General features: G+C 37.3%; 1 protein-coding gene and 1 non-coding gene across 9 annotated transcripts in view; one reads left to right on the top strand and one right to left on the bottom strand.

Moving 5' to 3' along the window:
• FRS2 (fibroblast growth factor receptor substrate 2) overlaps positions 1 to 17,486 on the top strand; it is a 116,823-nt gene that overhangs the window by 94,509 nt on the left and 4,828 nt on the right. For all 8 annotated transcript variants that reach the window (XR_009054559.1, XM_057740513.1, XM_057740516.1 and 5 more), the window contains 5 exons: positions 6,453 to 6,541; positions 13,167 to 13,258; positions 14,794 to 14,980; positions 15,995 to 16,153; positions 16,510 to 16,673. Coding sequence is in view for 7 of the 8 variants with exons in the window: in XM_057740513.1 (XP_057596496.1) it covers positions 13,193 to 13,258; positions 14,794 to 14,980; positions 15,995 to 16,153; positions 16,510 to 16,673 (576 nt within the window). In the remaining variant the exon portion in view is untranslated. The remainder of the gene's footprint in view (positions 1 to 6,452; positions 6,542 to 13,166; positions 13,259 to 14,793; positions 14,981 to 15,994; positions 16,154 to 16,509; positions 16,674 to 17,486) is intronic.
• On the bottom strand, positions 13,592 to 13,718 carry LOC130857923 (small nucleolar RNA SNORA25). Its single transcript, XR_009054918.1, has one exon. It is a non-coding gene; the product is annotated as a small nucleolar RNA SNORA25 (small nucleolar RNA).

Genomic DNA, 17,486 nt, shown 5'->3' with positions numbered 1-17,486 from the left:
CACTCACTGCAGGTCTGGATACTGTTGAGAGAATATTTATGTTTATAGATAGATGCTGTGACTTCTAAAGTTAGAGTTTAGGCATCATAGTGAAACACCATTAATTTTATTCTTAGGAATTAGACATTGTCCTTGTATATATTCTAGACTTTCTGCTTCTATAGGAAAGTATTTTGGTAGGATACTAGTGGTGTCTTTAAGGTTGTAAGGGAAAATGTGAACTCTCCTTAGCAGTGCAAACTGGCACTTCGTGAAATTGAGCCTAACTAACTTGCTGCCTATCTCCTATTATTTTCCCATGCATACCCTACATTCCAACTAAAAGGAACTATTTGCTTCCAGAGGCTGCGATGTTCTTTTAGGTTTCTGTGCGTTAGTATGCACCCTTCCTAATTTGGATTGCCTTTGCCCTAGCAAGCTCCCATCTGTCTTTCTGGACTTGACTTAGTGGTCACCTTTCCTAGGAAGGCTCCCTTGTTACTTCTGTCTTTCCTTCTGCTCTGAGTTAAGTGTTCTGATGGCAGTGGTGCATGGATCTGTAACTCTGCTGTGTATTTCTTTGCTTTTCTGCCTCCCTCACTAAACAGTAAGCTCCTTAGAATCAGGGAATGTGTATGTTATCTTTATTTCTTTAACATTTAACTCATGCCTGGCAAAGAGAGTTGGTGCTCAGAAAATACTTGTTGAATGCTTTAATGTATAGATGGAGAAATGAATGGACTCATTTTTTATTCTCTTCTTAATATTGATAGCTGTTTATACTCATTTTTATTTACTAAGTAACCTTTTGTTAGCTTAATTCAAAAACTATAAAAGAGGGCTTCCTAGGTGGCACAGTGGTTAAGAATCCGCCTGCCAATACAGCGGACATAGGTTCGATCCCTGCTCCAGGAAGATTCCCACGTGCCACGGAGCAACTAAGCCCGTGCGCCAGACAGAAAAAAAAAAAAGAAAAAACTATAAAAGAAATGCTTCTTTATTACTATTTTAGATTTATCCATAGGAAAATGAATTGATGGCAGTTTAAATGTATATAAGCATATGCTTAATCTTTCTTGATCATCCTGGTTTTACTTGTCTCTTACAGAGAAAACAAAAATGAGAGGAATCTGGTTTAAATTGCAATACAAGGAATTTAGATTAGACATAAAGAGTTTCCAAAAAATAAAGTACCAGATATTGAAGTGATTTGTAAGTAATGTAATTGATTTCTTTGAGAGTTAAAAAAAGGGAGAGGGGATAAGAGGGTTGTGAATTGCAAAGTGTTTCACCAGCATTGCCCTTAGTAGAATAAAAAATTTAAAGGAAGAAAATCTATATAGAGGTATGCGGATACAACCATATTCATGGATAGATACTTAAAAATACTTGGGTACTTTTTTGGTTTACTGTTTACATGTGTATTTTAAAATTTCAGCTAACCAAGGAAACTATGTTGCGTGTATCCTTACTGTTTTACAGAATGGCTCTGGTTTAGTGACTAGCAGAATATACTGAGAATGTGCCTCCTTAGCTTTTTTATTTAAACTTCTCTTCCTTAGAGTAATATAAGTAATTTAAAAAATCGTTAACAGTGTTAAGGATAAACATAAAACTAAGGTATATGAATAAAAAAAAAAGACATACCCAGATAGTTTAAAAACAGTCAGACCATTGATACAAAGAACAAGGTTTTTGAATGCTATTCTCTTGATTGTCTTAATGAAATTAAATATGGCAGTTAGCTGTGCCCAAAAATATAGAGTTATATTGCTATGCTTCTAACTATAGATATTCTGTCCTGGCTGTATTTGAACAGAACTACTGTAGTATATGCCAAATTTGCCCTCCATGCTAGTGAACTGAAAGAGCAAATATACCTTCCTGAGCAACAAATTTATAATCACACTAGTGAATGGAGTTCAGTGTTCTCTTTGCTTGTCATTCTGCAAGAATCTTATTGGAATAATTTAGGACACCTTTACTAAATTTGTTAATGTAACTCTTGTGAGGATCGTGCTTAAATTCTAGGCTTTTGTGTTTACAGTGCAAAGGCTCCTCTGTGATATGAGACAGGATTTTACGTGTAGTGGTGATATAATAGTGCCTGTCTTTTAAACACTGTATATTTTTCTAAACGGCTTTCTAGCCAGAATTTACTTGGTTTTTGCAGTAACTCTGTGAAATAGGTGTCCTAATCTTATAAATGAGAGATTTGGGGCATAGAAATTTTGACTGACTGCCAAAAGCATACAGTATTGTTCTATAATAAATTACTGGTATTATTTCAGTAGCTAACATTTACTACATGGTTACTATATGCTGAGCTCTGTTTTAAGCTTTTTACATATATTAATTAGTAAGAGCTTGGGCTTTGTAGTCAGATCTGGATTTAATTCTGGCTCTTCCTTTTATCAGCTGTTAACCTTGGAAAAGCTACCTCACCTCTTCAAGCCTTTGTTTCTTCATTTGCTACACAGAAGTAATGATACTACGTACCTCAAAGGGTGGTTGTGTGGATTGAGAAATCCAAGCGAATCTATGTCTGGTATCAAGCAGGGGCTTTAAAATCCGTTTGCTATAAAAAAAATAGTGTTAAGTAGGCTGTATTTAGTGTAATTTTTAGCTTTTTGATAATTTTCTTGGTAAAAATCATTATATTCTTCTTGAGTATAAACTCATAGTTGATTACATAAATATATACCTGTTTTATAGAAGAAAAACATTCCATGTTACAAGATTATAGCTCTGTGTAGTGGCTATGACTACCTCTTCCCTCTCACTACCTCCCAGTTACCTTTCAATTCTAAGCCTTACACTAGTCAGAAGAAACCAAAGAGGGTATCTGAGGCATTCATGTTCCAAAGTCAAGACAAGGTATCCTCAGTCCATTGGGTTGTGTTCATTGTAGGAGTGCTGTGGTATATCAGTTGTTTAGAACTCAGAATGTATTTTCTTACAGAAAGTATCCTTTTAAATGAGGCACGTAAAGTCTTAATTCCTGATACAACGGATACGCTGTATGTTTACACTGAAAAGCAGTAAAAAGCAAGCAAAAACATCACAATATTTTGGCACTGCTAATAAAGTAATTTTAAACAATGAAACTGAATATATATTAATCCCCAAAAAGAGGCCTGGAGGGAATTCTGGGAAGATGGCTGTTGGAAGCATCAGAAATCAATCTCCCCACCTAGTTAACAAATACACAGGCAGAATCTGATGTAACTATTTTGGAACTATGGAGCTATTGAAGACTTGCAACTGCCAGGAGAAGTCTCAGATATAAAGTTGTAGCCATCCTCTTCTGCTACCTTGTGCAGCTTGCACACAGCTTTTAGAGCCAGAGTAGGCACAGTACCCTTTTCTCCAAAATCAGGGATCTGTACTTGGATCAGAGATTGCCGCTTCTGGTCAGAGAGGTGCAGACAAAGAGGTGGGCAGCTATTGTTGTTGCATATACCTCACTGTTGCAAGACCCTCCCCCACCTGCTATAGTGACTTCCAGGAAATTTAAAAGACTGGCACCCTTTTGTGATCCAGCAATCTCACTCCTGGGCGTATATCCAGAGAAAACTCTAATTCAAAAAGATACGTGAACCGCAGTGTTCAGAGCAGCACTATTTACAATAACCAAGACGTGTAAGCAACCTAAATGTCCATTGACAGATGACTGGATAAAGAAGATGTGGTATGTATACACAATGGAATACTATTCAGCCATAAGAAGAATGAAATAATGCCATTTGCAGCATCATGGATGAACCTAGAGATTATCATACTAAGTGAAGTAAGTCAGAAAGATAAATCCCATATGATATGACTTATACATGGAGTCTAAAATATGAAACCACCTCAACATAATTAAAGCTATATATTGTGGGAGTCCTAGAAAGAGAAGAGAGAGAGAAAGGAGTCTGTACTGGCATAAATACAGACATATAGACCAATGGAATAGAGTAGAGAACCCAGAAATAAACCCTCACATATATGGTCAAATAAGTTTTGAAAAGGGTACAAAGACCATTTGGTGGGAAAGAAGTCTTCAACAAATGCTTCCGGGACAGCTGGATATCCACATGCAAAAGAATGAACTTGGACCTTTACCTTACACCATATACAAACATTCACTCAAATTGGATCAAAGACATATAAGAGATAAAACAATGCGATTCATAGAAGAAAACATAGGACAAAAGCTTCATGACATTGGATTTGGCAATGTTTTCTTGGATGTGACACCAAAAGCACAGGCACCAAAGCAAAAGTAGACAAATAGGACTCAATGAAAAATAAATTTTTTACCTCAAAAGATACTATCAACAGAATGAAAAAGGCAGCCCACAGAATGGGAGAAAATATTTGCAAATCATATATTTGATAAGGGATTAATATCCAGAATAGAGAACTTACACTAAAAGTCAACAATGAAAGAACAATCTGATTCAAAAATCGGCAAAGGACTTGAATAGACATTTCTTTAAAGAAGATATACTGTGGAAAACAGTATGGAAGTTTCTCAAAAAATTAAAAATAGGACTACCATATGATCTAGCAGTACCGCCTCTGGTATGCACCCAAAAGAATTGAAAGCAGGGTCTCAGAGACAGATTTGTGCATCTGTGTTCATGGCAGCATGAGTCACACGAGCCAGAAGGTAGATCAATGTCCATTGGTGGCTGCACGAGCAAGATTTGGTATCTATTCAGTGGAATATTAGTCAGTCTTAAAAAGGAAAGGCGTTCTGACACATGTTACAGCATGGATGAACTGTGAAGGCAGGCACAAAAAGATAAATACTGTACAATCTCAGTTATATGAGGTATTTAGAATAGTCAAACTCATGAAAAACAGGAAGTAGAATAGCGGTTGCCAGGATTTGGGCAGAGGGGAAGTGAGTTGTTTAATGGGTGTAGAGTTTCATTTCTGCAAGATGAAAAAGTTCTTGAGATGGGTTGCACAATATTGACTATATTTAACACTGTTAAACTGTATGCTTAAAAATGGATAAGATGGTAAATTTTATGTTATGTGTATTTTACCACAATTTTAGAAATTAGAAAAAGAAAAAAAGATCTGAAGGTGAGAGAGAATACAAATTTTCCAGAGTTTCTAAGAGGTTTTTTTATATTTTCAAGAGCTTTATAGGTGGGCACACTGATTCTTTTGTATGTTTAACTTCACTTCAAAGCTTTTCCTTGGCATAGGGGTATAGATGGATCACTCTCAATTCTCTTAACCACATTTACTATGGATAAACTCATTTTAGGATAGGAGTTGTGGGATGCTTATGAGTGGAACAAATAAAAAGAGGAAGAGAGATTTTTCTTGGTTAATTGGCTAAAATCTCTTCAGAGAGAGAGCTAGACAAACATCACATAAGAGAAATGATTTATGGTAAAATTCGCTGGACAGTTTTATAAGCCATAGGCAAAGCATGATGTATGTTAAACTGCTGGAGAAAAAAAAAAAGCTGCGCTAAGGAAAAGGCAGTGGGTTGCTGCGCACTGTGTAGCAGCAGCTCACAAAGGGTATAAGCAAACACCTGGCTGAACCACTGATTTTATGCACAGGTTATAAGTCCAGAATGAAAAATTTTGTTTGTATGTGGGTTCATGGTTTTGGAAGTGTTCATTTTGGGTATCAATCATATTTGTTAACTCAAGTTAATATATAGATTAAAATGAGATTATTTGTAAAACCCCTAACATATATGCCTACTATAGTATAGCTATTCAGTAAATGCTAGTGCTTGTGTTTGAATGAGTTTGATTTTTTGTGTGTTGTAAAAAGTGAATTAATTAACCAGAAATGTTTCAAAAGTATATTGAAATCTCTTAAAACTCTAGATTGTGATTTATTGCTATTTATATCATTATTCTGTGACTCTATGGCATGCTTGTTTGTACTGACTGTTTTTTGATGACTGACTCTTCTGATTTGGTTCTGGGGGTTCTTGTGGATTAGGAAGATACAGAGGGTGGATTCTAAAGAGAGTCAACTCTTTGGGAGGAGTGACAGTGAGGTTTGAACTAAGTGACTGGAGATGGAGAATTAGCCTGCCATTGGCTAAAATGGGGTTTCAGAGCTGGAAAGGAACCTTGGAGGTTATTTAGTCTAACCTCTCATATTATGGCTGTGGAAATAAGTATAGAGAAGTGTGTTGTCTAATGTCACAGCTATAGTGGAGAAGCTAGAATCAATGGCTTCTAAAGGTCCTGACAGCCAAACAACATAGAATGTAAGCTATTGCATTTTTACTTTTTTTTTTTTGAAACGGCTGTGTTAATGGTACCACGTACACATATTAATTTTACAACAGATCTTACATATTAAATATATTTTAATCAAAAATTTAGACTTTTTAGTTTGTTTAAATAGATTAACTGAACTAACAGTGCTGCCAGAAGTCTCACAAGAAAAACCAGTTTTAAAGAAATAACAAATTCTTGACTTTTTCTTGCTCATTCTAGGTTGTCAGCAAAGAATACATGGTATTTTGAAGTATGATTAAACTCCTAATGCTGCAGCAGAGGCTAAGAATATTAATGGCCAGATCTAGGTAAGTTGAACTGAAAAAAAAAAAAATCGTTAAGTCCATAAATCATATTTTTTAAACTAGAGATTTTTATAATGTTTTCTTAAGTACAGTTATTTTGCCTCCTGATACATTGTCACCTCCCACTCCCCCCAAATAAGGACAGTTGGCTTTAATTAAACACGACAGTGTTTCCTAATTTACAGTATCCCGCACGCTTGTTGTGATATTGATCTTCCCAAACAGAAGCTACCTTTTATTCTTGAATGTACCCGTGTTATCCTCTGTGGCTTTCTTGAGGGAGTATAGTGCTTTTAATTTGTGTTTTTGCTGAGTTGTAAACTTGATTGGGTAAGATGATGAGATCACGTGGTTTCTCATCAAGTGTTTACAGTATTTGTGCATATTATTAGGTCTTACATAACTCAGATGGTCTCCAAGTATGAACCTGATTGTCATATATGCAGAATATCTAGTGTCTTGCCTTTTCCCCTGCCTTGGAGTTTGTGCTTCAGGAGGAGGAGTCAGAGATGTGGGTGAAAATTCCACATTAAAAAAAGCCTCCTTCTGTGTTGGAAGATTGACTACAACTGTTGGTAGTCCCAGCTGTTTCAGAGTCTCACTCATACGAAGTCTATTCTTTAACCTTACTGAGGCCTCCTGTTCCTTTTTGCCTCTCTCCGTTTTCTCCCATTTCATCAGCCCTCTTTTTTCTTTGCTTCTTTCCTGACCAGACCTCATGGCCCATCACTTCAGACCCCTGTATTGCCAATATCCTTTAATTTCCTTTAAAAGGACACTTTTACTTTCTGACCTTGGGTCAGTTGAACTGTCTACCCTCTGGACTGCTGAGCACAGTTAGAAAAATAGTGTAATCTTACTCTCCAGCTTCTGCTAAGTCTCAGCATAGCCTACTTAATAACGCTGCCACCTTTCTTGGGTAGCTCCTCAGTGAATAATTTCTAGTCCTTCATTCTGCAAACTTGCCTTCTATTTTACAGAAGAAATTTAGGATGATAGATGTTATCTATTTCAGCTTCTCTAATATGTTCCACCCACCCTTATTTTCTGCGCTCTATTCTCAGAGAACGAGGCATTCCTTCTCCTCTGGGCACACTTCTTAGTCTGGGCCCTGGAACTCATCTTCTCTAGTCTCTCCCCACTGTTTTGATCTATCCTGTAGCTGGCTCTTTCCTTTGTTTTTTTCCTGTTTTCTTAAATCTTTACTGACATACTGATTACAAACCTGCATAAGTCTATGTCATCTTAAGACAATAACTCAAGAAACATATTTTCTTTTGTTTGTTTTTTTAACATTTATTTATTTATTGGGCTGCGTCAGGTGTTAGTTGCGGCACACGGGATCTCTCATTGCAGTGCGCAGGCTCTTCATTGTGATGTGCAGGCTTCTCTCTCATGGTGCATGGGCTTCAGAGTGTGTGGGCTCTGTAGTTGTGGCCTGTGGGCTTAGTTGCCCCATGGCATGTGGGATCTTAGTTCCCCCACGGCGTGTGGGATCTTAGTGCCCCGACCAGGGATCGAACGATTGAACCCGTGTCCCCTGTATTGCAAGACCGTATCTTATTTATTTATTTGGTTGCATCAGGTTTTCGTTGCTGCACGCGGGCTTTCTCTAGTTGCTGCGAGGGGGTGCTACTCTTAGTTGCGGTGCTCGGGCCTCGTGTGGAGCATGGGCTCTAGGCGCAAGAGCCTCAGTAGTTGTGGTACACAGGCCTAGTTGCTCTGCAGCATGTGGGAATCTTCCTGGACCAGGGCTCGAACCCATGTCCCCTGCATTGGCAGATGGACTCTTAACCACCAGGGAAGTCCCATGTTTTCTTTTCGAAACCATATCCAACCGTACTCTTATCAGTTTAGGCTTTCCTTTCTCACTGTGTTCTTGAAAGAGCCTTTCCTATTCTCTGGAAAACTACTTCCTCATCTTCCATTTGCTCATTGCTAAATGGCTTCCGCCTCTACCGAACACTCCACCATAGATAGAATCGTCCTTCTTGACACTTTCTTTTCTTAATTTGTACTATTCCAGTGTTTTTCTTTTCCTTCATTTGTTTTTCTCTACTCCAGTATTTACACATTTGTGTTCCCCAGAATTTCAACTGCAGACTGCTCTTTATACAGAGCAGTGTCTTCCGTTTTATAGCTTCAAATACCATGTGTTCCAATATTTTACCTCTTCCCTCAAACCTGTACTGATGTACTTAACTCTCTGTTGCATGTCTCCATTTGGTTGTTCTCTGGAATCCCAATTTAACATGTCTAAAACTGAACAAACCACCATTACTTCCTCTTGAAGACCTGAGAAGATTTTTCCTATTTCAAGTAATGGAAGCAGCACCTGCTGCGCTGAAAACTGCCTCTTACTTCCTGTATACCTAGCCAGACACTCAGTGCTGCTGACTTGTCTTCCTAAGTATTTTTAAAATTCATCATTTTCATCTTTATTCCTACTATTGCTGCTCTGGTTTTAAGTCTTTGGCAAATTTCATTTTTCAATAGTCTCTAAATGGCTCCCCTTCCTCTGAGCTAAACTCCCACTTAAAATTACCCTGCAGATGGAAGTATCTAAAATGAAGTCCTGACCACCTCACTTTCCTGCTTAAAATACTTCAGTGGCTTTTCATCTTGTGTAGGATGAAAATTATTTTTGTGCTGAACTGAAACATTCATTGTGGATAGAGTCCCCAAATAGGGTTGTACCACCATTCATATATCCCTGACAAAATTGGAGGTGCTGCCTTAACAGGTAGCCTGTGAAGGTATCAAGTGGAAGAATGATTTTTCTACTTCTTTTGAGAAATAGTTGAAAAATGTTCATTTGAGACATTCTTTTTTCAGGCAAAAGCGACGCTGTAGTAATCATTTAGCTTTTTGTATTCAGTGGTGAGCATAGGTAAGCAATTTCAAGAAGACTTTTTTCTTTCTATCAATTATCTGTCTGCTTTAAAAATTTTTTAAAAATATTCTTTTGGCCTCCTTCTCATCTTCTAATTTATTAAACACATACTAATTAAAAAAAATTAAACATTTATTGAATATCTGCTATGTCAAACAGTATGCTTAGTGCCCTAGAAAATTCAGAAGACAAGGTTCCTCTCTTCCTGGAGATCACTGTAGAATGTGATAAATGCCATGATAGAGTCATGTTCATTTGACTGTGGGGACACTGGAGGCCAGCTTAGCTTCAGGTTAGTTGGAGTCCCAGATCCCTAGGTCGTTGTTTAGGATGCTTTATGCTTTGGCTTGTGCTTATGTAGCAGTTGTACTGGATGCCTCACTTTCTCCTGAATACAGTGCCACCTTTCCTGACATTTATCTTTGCACCTACGTTTTTATCTGTCTCAAGTGCCTATTTCTATTTTTTGCCTAGCACACTGTTTCTGCTCACATACCAGCTCAAATACTGCTTCTTGCCCTTCCTAACCCAGAAAGTTAGTTGTTTCTTTCTCTATGTCCACGGAACTCTTCTTAGAGTCTAATGTAAGGTTTATCATAATGCATTATCTGTTGATATCTCTATATTTCCCTTTAGACACATGACTCTTAAGTGCTACATCTTGTGACTTAGTCATCTTTACACCATGATACTTAGCTGGCATATTAGTTAGAGCAAGACACCAAATAGGAGTCTTTTTTTTTTTTTCTTTTATATAACAAGATTTTATTTATCCTTATGTCATCACACATTTTCTCTATATAAATTTATGATTTTAATTGAAGTATAGTTGATTTACAATGTTGTGTTAGTTGGTGGTGTACAGCAACCATTTTATATATATATATTTTTTTCATATTCTTTTCCATTATGTTTTATTACAAGATATTGAATATAGTTCCCTGTGCTAAACAGTAGAACCTTATTGTTTATCTATTCTGTATATAGTAGTCTGTATCGGCTAATCCCAAACTCATAATTTATCCCCCCACCCCACGCCGTTAGTAACCATAAATTTGTTTTCTACATCTGCGAGTCTGTTTCTGTTTTGTAAATAAGTTTATTTGTATCATAGTTTAGAGTCCACATGTAAGTGATAACATCTGGTATTTATCTTTGTCTGACTTACTTCACTTAGTGTGATAATCTCTAGTTCCATCCATGTTGCTGCAGATGGCATTATTTCATTCTTTTTTATGGCTGAGTAGTATTCCGTTGTATATGTACCACATCTTCTTTATCCATTCATCTGTCAGTGGACATTTAGGTTACTTCCATGTCTTGGCTGTTGTAAACAGTGCTGCTGTGAACATTGGGATTCATGCATCTTTTCAAATTTGAGTTTTCTCTGGATATATGCCCAGGAGTGGGATTGCTGGAACATATGGCAATTCTATTTTCAGTTTTTTAAGGAAGTTCCATACTGTTTTTCATAGTGGCTGTACCAGTTTACATTCCCAACAGCAGTGTAGTAGGGTTCCCTTTCCCCGCATCCTCTTCAGCATTTATTATTTATAGACTTTTAATTTTTATTTTATTGTTTTTATTTTTTAAGGACTTTTATTGAGATATAATTGACATACAATAGACTGCATATATGTAAAGTGTAAAATTTGATTTTTTTTTATTAGTAATGTATATATGGCAATCCCAATCTCCCAATTTGTCCCACCCCAAACCTCCCACTTGCCCCCCCTTGGTGTCCATATGTTTGTTCTCTATATCTGTGTCTCTGTTTCAGCATTGCAAACTGGTTGATCTGTACCCTTTTTCTAGATTCCGCATATATGCGTTAATATACGATACTTGTTTTTTTCTTTCTGACTTACTTCACTCTGTATGACAGCCTCTAGGTCCATCCATGTATTATTTATAGACTTTTTAATGGTGGCCATTCTGACCAGTGTGAGGACAACACCAAATATGAGTCTTAATTTAACTCTACTATTTTATTTATCGCTTCTTTTGGTTTATACACTCGTATCCTTTTTCATCTGCTTAGTCCGTATACCTGCCAGCATTCTTTATCTTCCTTTAGTGCAGTTCATTCAGCTCACAAGAGGCTCAGTAGGTGTACTGTGTGCTAGGTATTGTGTTAGGCAAGGGGAATGCAAGAAAGAATAAAGTCCATCCCTGCTGGGAAGGCGCTCAAAGTGGAGGGAAGTATATAGATAAGTAAACACAACTTCTACTAAGTAAACAGTGTGAAAGATGCTGTGATACTGGGAAGCTCAGGATGCTTTGGGGATACATAAGAAATATAACTTACCCAGTTGGTTGGAGTCAGAGAAGGCTTCCTGAAGGCACTGTACTCTGAGTTGAATCTTGAGAAAGGAGCAGCATGGAAGGGTGTGAAAGAACAAGATGCTCTGGGGAAACTGTTTAGTAAGGCTGGGTAGGACTTGAAATAGAGAGAAGGGAGAGGTTAGACTGGATTTGTAGACACAGACCAGATTGTGAAGGACCTTGTGTCATACTGATAAGCTTTGCATTTTTTCCTGAAGGTAATCAAGATCAGCTGAAGAATTTTAGGCAAGTTTTAAGCAGATTTATGTTTTTAATGTTTAGTAGGCTTCTTATGCTTCCTTCCCTCCCCCTTTTTTCAAATACTGTCACATCCATTCTGATTCTTTCCCTTGTTTGTAAGTGAAGTTTTGAATTTTTCCTTTATTCACTTGGAGTATTCTTGAACCACCTATCTCTAACCTTCTGTGGAAGAGATTAGATAGACATACTCTTTCGGTTTTGCTAGTATTCTCTGTGTTGTTACTGCTTAAATTTTGAGTTGTATTTCTCTCTTAATGAACTATTCCAGACTTGTTTTTTGTTTTATTTATTTATTTATTTATTTATTTATTTATTTATTTATCTTATTGGCTGTGTTGGATCTTTTTTGCTGTATGCAGGCTTTCTTTAGTTGCGGTGAGTGGGGGCTACTCTTTGTTGTGGTGTGCGGGCTCCTCATTACCGTGGCTTCTCTTGTTGCGGAGCACGGGCTCTAGGCGCGTGGGCTTCAGTAGTTGCAGCACATGGGCTCAATAGTTGTGGCTCACGGGCTCTAAAGCGCAGGCTCAACAGTTGTGGCGCACATGCTTAGTTGCTCTGCGGCATGTGGGATCTTCCTGGAGCAGGGATCGAACCTTTGTCCCCTGTATTGGCAGGCAGATTCTTAACCACTGCGCCACCTAGGAAGCCCTCCAGATTTGTTTTTTAACCAATTTGTTAACCACTTTTATCTGGTGGGATACATAAAGAATACTACAATGCATGGTGTGAATCAGAATACTTGCCAAGCCAGAAGTCTAGCATCCTTTGGAAATTTATTAATAAAGATGGATATGAAATTCCTAATAAGCCATAAAGGGTTATTATTTCCACAAATGACTTTATTTTAATAGGGTTAAGTATAGAGACCTTAAATTGGTTTCTTTTAAATAATTTTAAAATAGGTAGACTGTTGCAGATTAAATTTGAGATTTCTGTGAAGTCTACCTCACAAAATTATCTTCATGTTACTGAGCAAAATTCTCCAGCTAGCTGTGTGAAATCTAGCTCTAGCTATTTGCTTTCTTGGGCTTAATTTTCCTCATCAAAATAATGCAGGACTTACGTTAGATGATTTCTAGTAGTATTTTTCTGTTTTATGATTTTTGTATCTTACATCTAATAATTTTTTGCAAATTATCTTTCATATAGTGTTCACATGGTCTTCTGAAGAAGCCATGGGTAGCTGTTGTAGCTGTCCAGATAAAGACACTGTCCCAGATAACCATCGGAACAAGTTTAAGGTCAGTAAAAACTGGTTGAGTTGTAGCTCTCACTGCCTACCTGGATGCTCTTCTTTTACTTCACTTAACATGTCTTATTATTTCGTCACTTTTATCTTCAGACCCTTTTATTTTCCTTATTGTCCATTCTGCCTTTTCTTGTTTTAACAAATGATGACAACATTTTCTTACTGACAGTGTGAAATCCTCGTTTCCTTTTCCTTTGGTCTTCCTTATCCAATTAGAGCCACACAATTCCAATAATACTGTCTTTCTTTTTTTTTTTTAACTTGGAAGACAGTTACATTTATTTTTACCTTTCTGTATCACCAGTCATGGATATGAATGGTTAAATCTTCTGTCTCCATCAGGAAAACATAGCACTGTTGAGTGACTATTACATCCCCTGGAGAACTCAATCTTTGGTCACAGCAACAAGAGCCTATCTGTTCGGTCCTATCAGCCCTCTTTGAAATGACCTACTGGTAATATTGTCTTTAAAATGCCACTGTATAGGTGCCTCTTCAGTTCCATTACCAGCTCCCAGTCATTGTTTAATGCCTGGATAATTTCATAACTGAACTCTGCCTCCAGTTGCCTGTGATCCATCCTGCAGTTGACATCAAATTAATCTTTCTCTTTCATCATTCTAAAACTTCAGTGGTATTCTGTTACTTAGACACTAAGTGCTCCATTCCTTACTTATCCATAGCCCTTAATGTCTCTCATATTCTGACCTCATTCTGGCTATAAATCATAGCCTTTGGACCACACAAACTGAGGTGTAACTCACAACCCTCTTGCTTCATAGCTTTGTGAGCTTTGGCAGGTTACATTATCACTGAGTCTTTGTGCATTTGTGTACAATGGAGAAAATAGTTATTACCTGCAGTTTAGGATTGGTATTAAATGATAGAAATACAAGTAAAGTGCTTTGCCCAACCCAGGGATATAGTAAACTCTCCTTAAGTGTTATCTGTTCTTTATAGTCTCTGGCCATTTTCTGAAACTCAGCAGTGCAAGGCCTTTCCTTACATGAACTCAGTGCCAGTCCTGTCTTGATCTCTCCAAAACATACCTTCCTTGTCTCTGCTGTAGCTCTGCATTTTCAAGATGTGCCCCTAACTCCTGACCCACCAGCTTTCCCTCTTAAATTATGTCCTATCTAAGTTTAATTATACCCAAGGCCCAGCTAAAGCCCCTCCTCTTCTTATGTGAAGGCTTCTCCAACAACCCTCCACCACAGTCTCTGCATTTTGTAGCCTCTGTTGTACTCATTTGTTAGTTAAGGTTAAGCATTTACAGTTTTGTGGTGGTGTTTGTGTTTGTATATCTTATCTCCTCAGTGGGAATGTATTTCTCTGTGGATATGAACCAGGTATTATACTGCTACATAGTCCATGCCCTAAATACACATTGGTTGTTGAATGAACTAACAAAGGAGCCAATAACTGAACCAATCAGCAATAGTACATTTTCCTGACAAATTAGTGAAATATGTGCATGACAGTCAAGTGGGAGCATTAAGTCAGCACTAATTAAACTTTCTTTTTTAGGTCATTAATGTGGATGATGATGGGAATGAGTTAGGTTCTGGCATAATGGAACTTACAGACACGGAACTGATTTTATACACTCGCAAACGTGACTCGGTAAAATGGCACTACCTCTGCCTCCGACGCTATGGCTATGATTCGAATCTCTTTTCTTTTGAAAGTGGTCGAAGGTGTCAAACTGGACAAGGTAGGTAGAGCTGTTATTTTTTTTCTCCAAAGATTATCATATTTGAAATATCATTCTATAATTCAGTTATTCTATATGTAATGTTTAAATTAATGTTTTACTTTTATCCTGAATGAAAAAATTCTCAAATAAGTGGATTATGTAAAACAGAGATATAGTACACTATTCATTTATCAAGCATTTATTAAGCATGTTTTCTGTGTCCAGAATTTTGGTCATATTAACTTTAAGATTTGCAGTAAGTAAATGACTAGTCCCAGAAAATTGCCTATGTGGCAGTGGTAATCCAGGGGAATGGTAATCCAGTAATTAAACAAGGTAACAACTGTAAACCACAGAGCAAGGGCCTGTCAAATGGTGAAGGATTCCGTTGGTAATGATAAATTGGGCTCCCCCTGCTGTTAAAAAGCAGACTAGAGTAAGCATGCAAATCTTGTTTTTGTCTTCCTTATTTTGAGCCATCACCTATGGGCAAATGAAAGTTAGTCTTAAAACTTCCTGTTAGGTTTATGTGGTTTTTTTGGCTGTGCTGGGTCTTCGTTGCTGCGCGTGGGCTTTCTCTAGTGGCGAGCGTGGTCTACTCTTCATTGCAGTGCGTGGGCTTCTCATCGTGGTGGCGTCTCTTGTTGTGGAGTACGGGCTCTAGGTGCTCAGGCTTCAGTAGTTGTAGCACATGGGCTTCAGTAGTTGCAGCACATGGGCTCAGTAGTTGTGGCATGCAGGCCCTAGAGCTCACAGGCTTCAGTAGTTGCGGCACATGGGATCTTCCTGGATCAGGGATCAACCTGTGTCCCTTGCATTGGCAGGCGAATTCTTAACCACTGCGCCGCCAGGGAGGTCCCGAAGTTTATGTTTTGAAACAGGGAATATAATTAACTAGACATTTATTTTAAAGGCCTTTCTTGCTATTGGTGCATAGAATGCTTACTTTACAATTTTGTTTTTTGACAGGTGCTCCTATGTCTTTTTTAAAGATGTAGTGACCATTTTTTGTCTTCTGGTTTATATTTGTAGGAATCTTTGCCTTTAAGTGTGCTCGTGCAGAAGAATTATTTAATATGTTGCAAGAGATTATGCAGAATAATAGTATAAATGTAGTGGAAGAGCCAGTTGTTGAACGGAATAATCATCAGACAGAATTGGAAGTCCCCAGAACACCTCGAACACCTACAAGTAAGTGTCCATTTTCCCTCTTCTATTATGAACTATAGATTATGGATATTTAATCTATAACATGTTAGGAATTACCATTGACTAACATAAGTATAGTGCTTGTGAGTTTTAAAAAACTGTTAGCTATAATTATAAACATTTTTAATATTTAAAATATGAAAACGTTGTTTCATATTATTTAAAATGTAAGTGGAAAGTTAGAGTGGAGGGGGGTGCTGTTTTGCTCTGGTTTCTCATATGTCTTGCCAGAAACACCTTCCTTAAACCTCTCAGTGCCGATTGTATTCTCATTCATTTTTATTCTCTGTGCCCTACCCTATATCCTTTCTGAAACCAATAAACAAACAAAAACTCAGCTCCAGGGTTTGCTGCTCAGAACTTACCTAATGGATATCCCCGATACCCCTCATTTGGAGATGCTTCATCCCATCCTTCAAGCAGACATCCTTCTGTGGGAAGTGCACGCCTGCCTTCAGTGGGTGAAGAATCTACACATCCTTTGCTTGTGGCTGAGGAACAAGTAAGCATGTGCTGCTGTCTAACAGTATTGTGTGGGGTTAGAGTGTTATTGCGCTAACACTTGAAGGTTTTAGTCAGTTTGAATTTTAGCTGTCACTGTTTGTCTGTGACTTCTGTAGTGAAGATTCAGAGGAAATAGCATATATTTGGTGACATATACACAAATATGTATAGGTGTTGAGGAAAACTTAGCATTACAGTAAGTTTGTGGGTTCACAGAAGAGGTTGCATCTATAGATAAAGATAGAATAACTAATGGCCAATTCTGTTACAGTAACCTCCAGTGAAAGCTTTTTATATTACAGTTTGTATAATTAGTGGACTACTAGCAATAAGGCAGATTTTGTTGTCAGTGTTTTAACAGAGCAATTTAGTATCCCTGACTGTTCTATTTCCATTTAGGAATGAAGTATCTGGTTGGACATTGACTGTGTATTACGTAGTTATACTTATCTTTTGTCAACAATATGGTTGTTTATCAGTAAGAAATTTTTACTGTTTTAAAATCCATTTCTTTGTGTTCTTTACATGTTAAATGAGTTATTTAATTAAATTTCCCTCAGTTTTGAATTTTATTTTTGAGTTTTTCAAATTTTATGTATAGATTTCTAAATATTCTTATATTGTCCCCCCCAGAATACCACAGACTTTTTTAAGTAGTGATAATTTCCTACTAGGTGGTACCTATTTTATATCTATGCATTTTACAGAACTCGTATTGAAGGTAGAAGGGTTTATCTCTTTATATAGTCAGATCATCTATAGATAATGATAAATTTCTCTCTCCTTTTTTAATACTTGTCATTTGCTGTTT

Source organism: Hippopotamus amphibius, chromosome 7, assembly GCF_030028045.1.
Source record: "Hippopotamus amphibius kiboko isolate mHipAmp2 chromosome 7, mHipAmp2.hap2, whole genome shotgun sequence".
Classification (NCBI taxonomy): Eukaryota; Metazoa; Chordata; class Mammalia; order Artiodactyla; family Hippopotamidae; genus Hippopotamus; species Hippopotamus amphibius.
The sequence above is the reverse complement of the archived record's forward strand: the minus strand, read 5'-3'. Positions and strand labels throughout refer to the sequence as shown.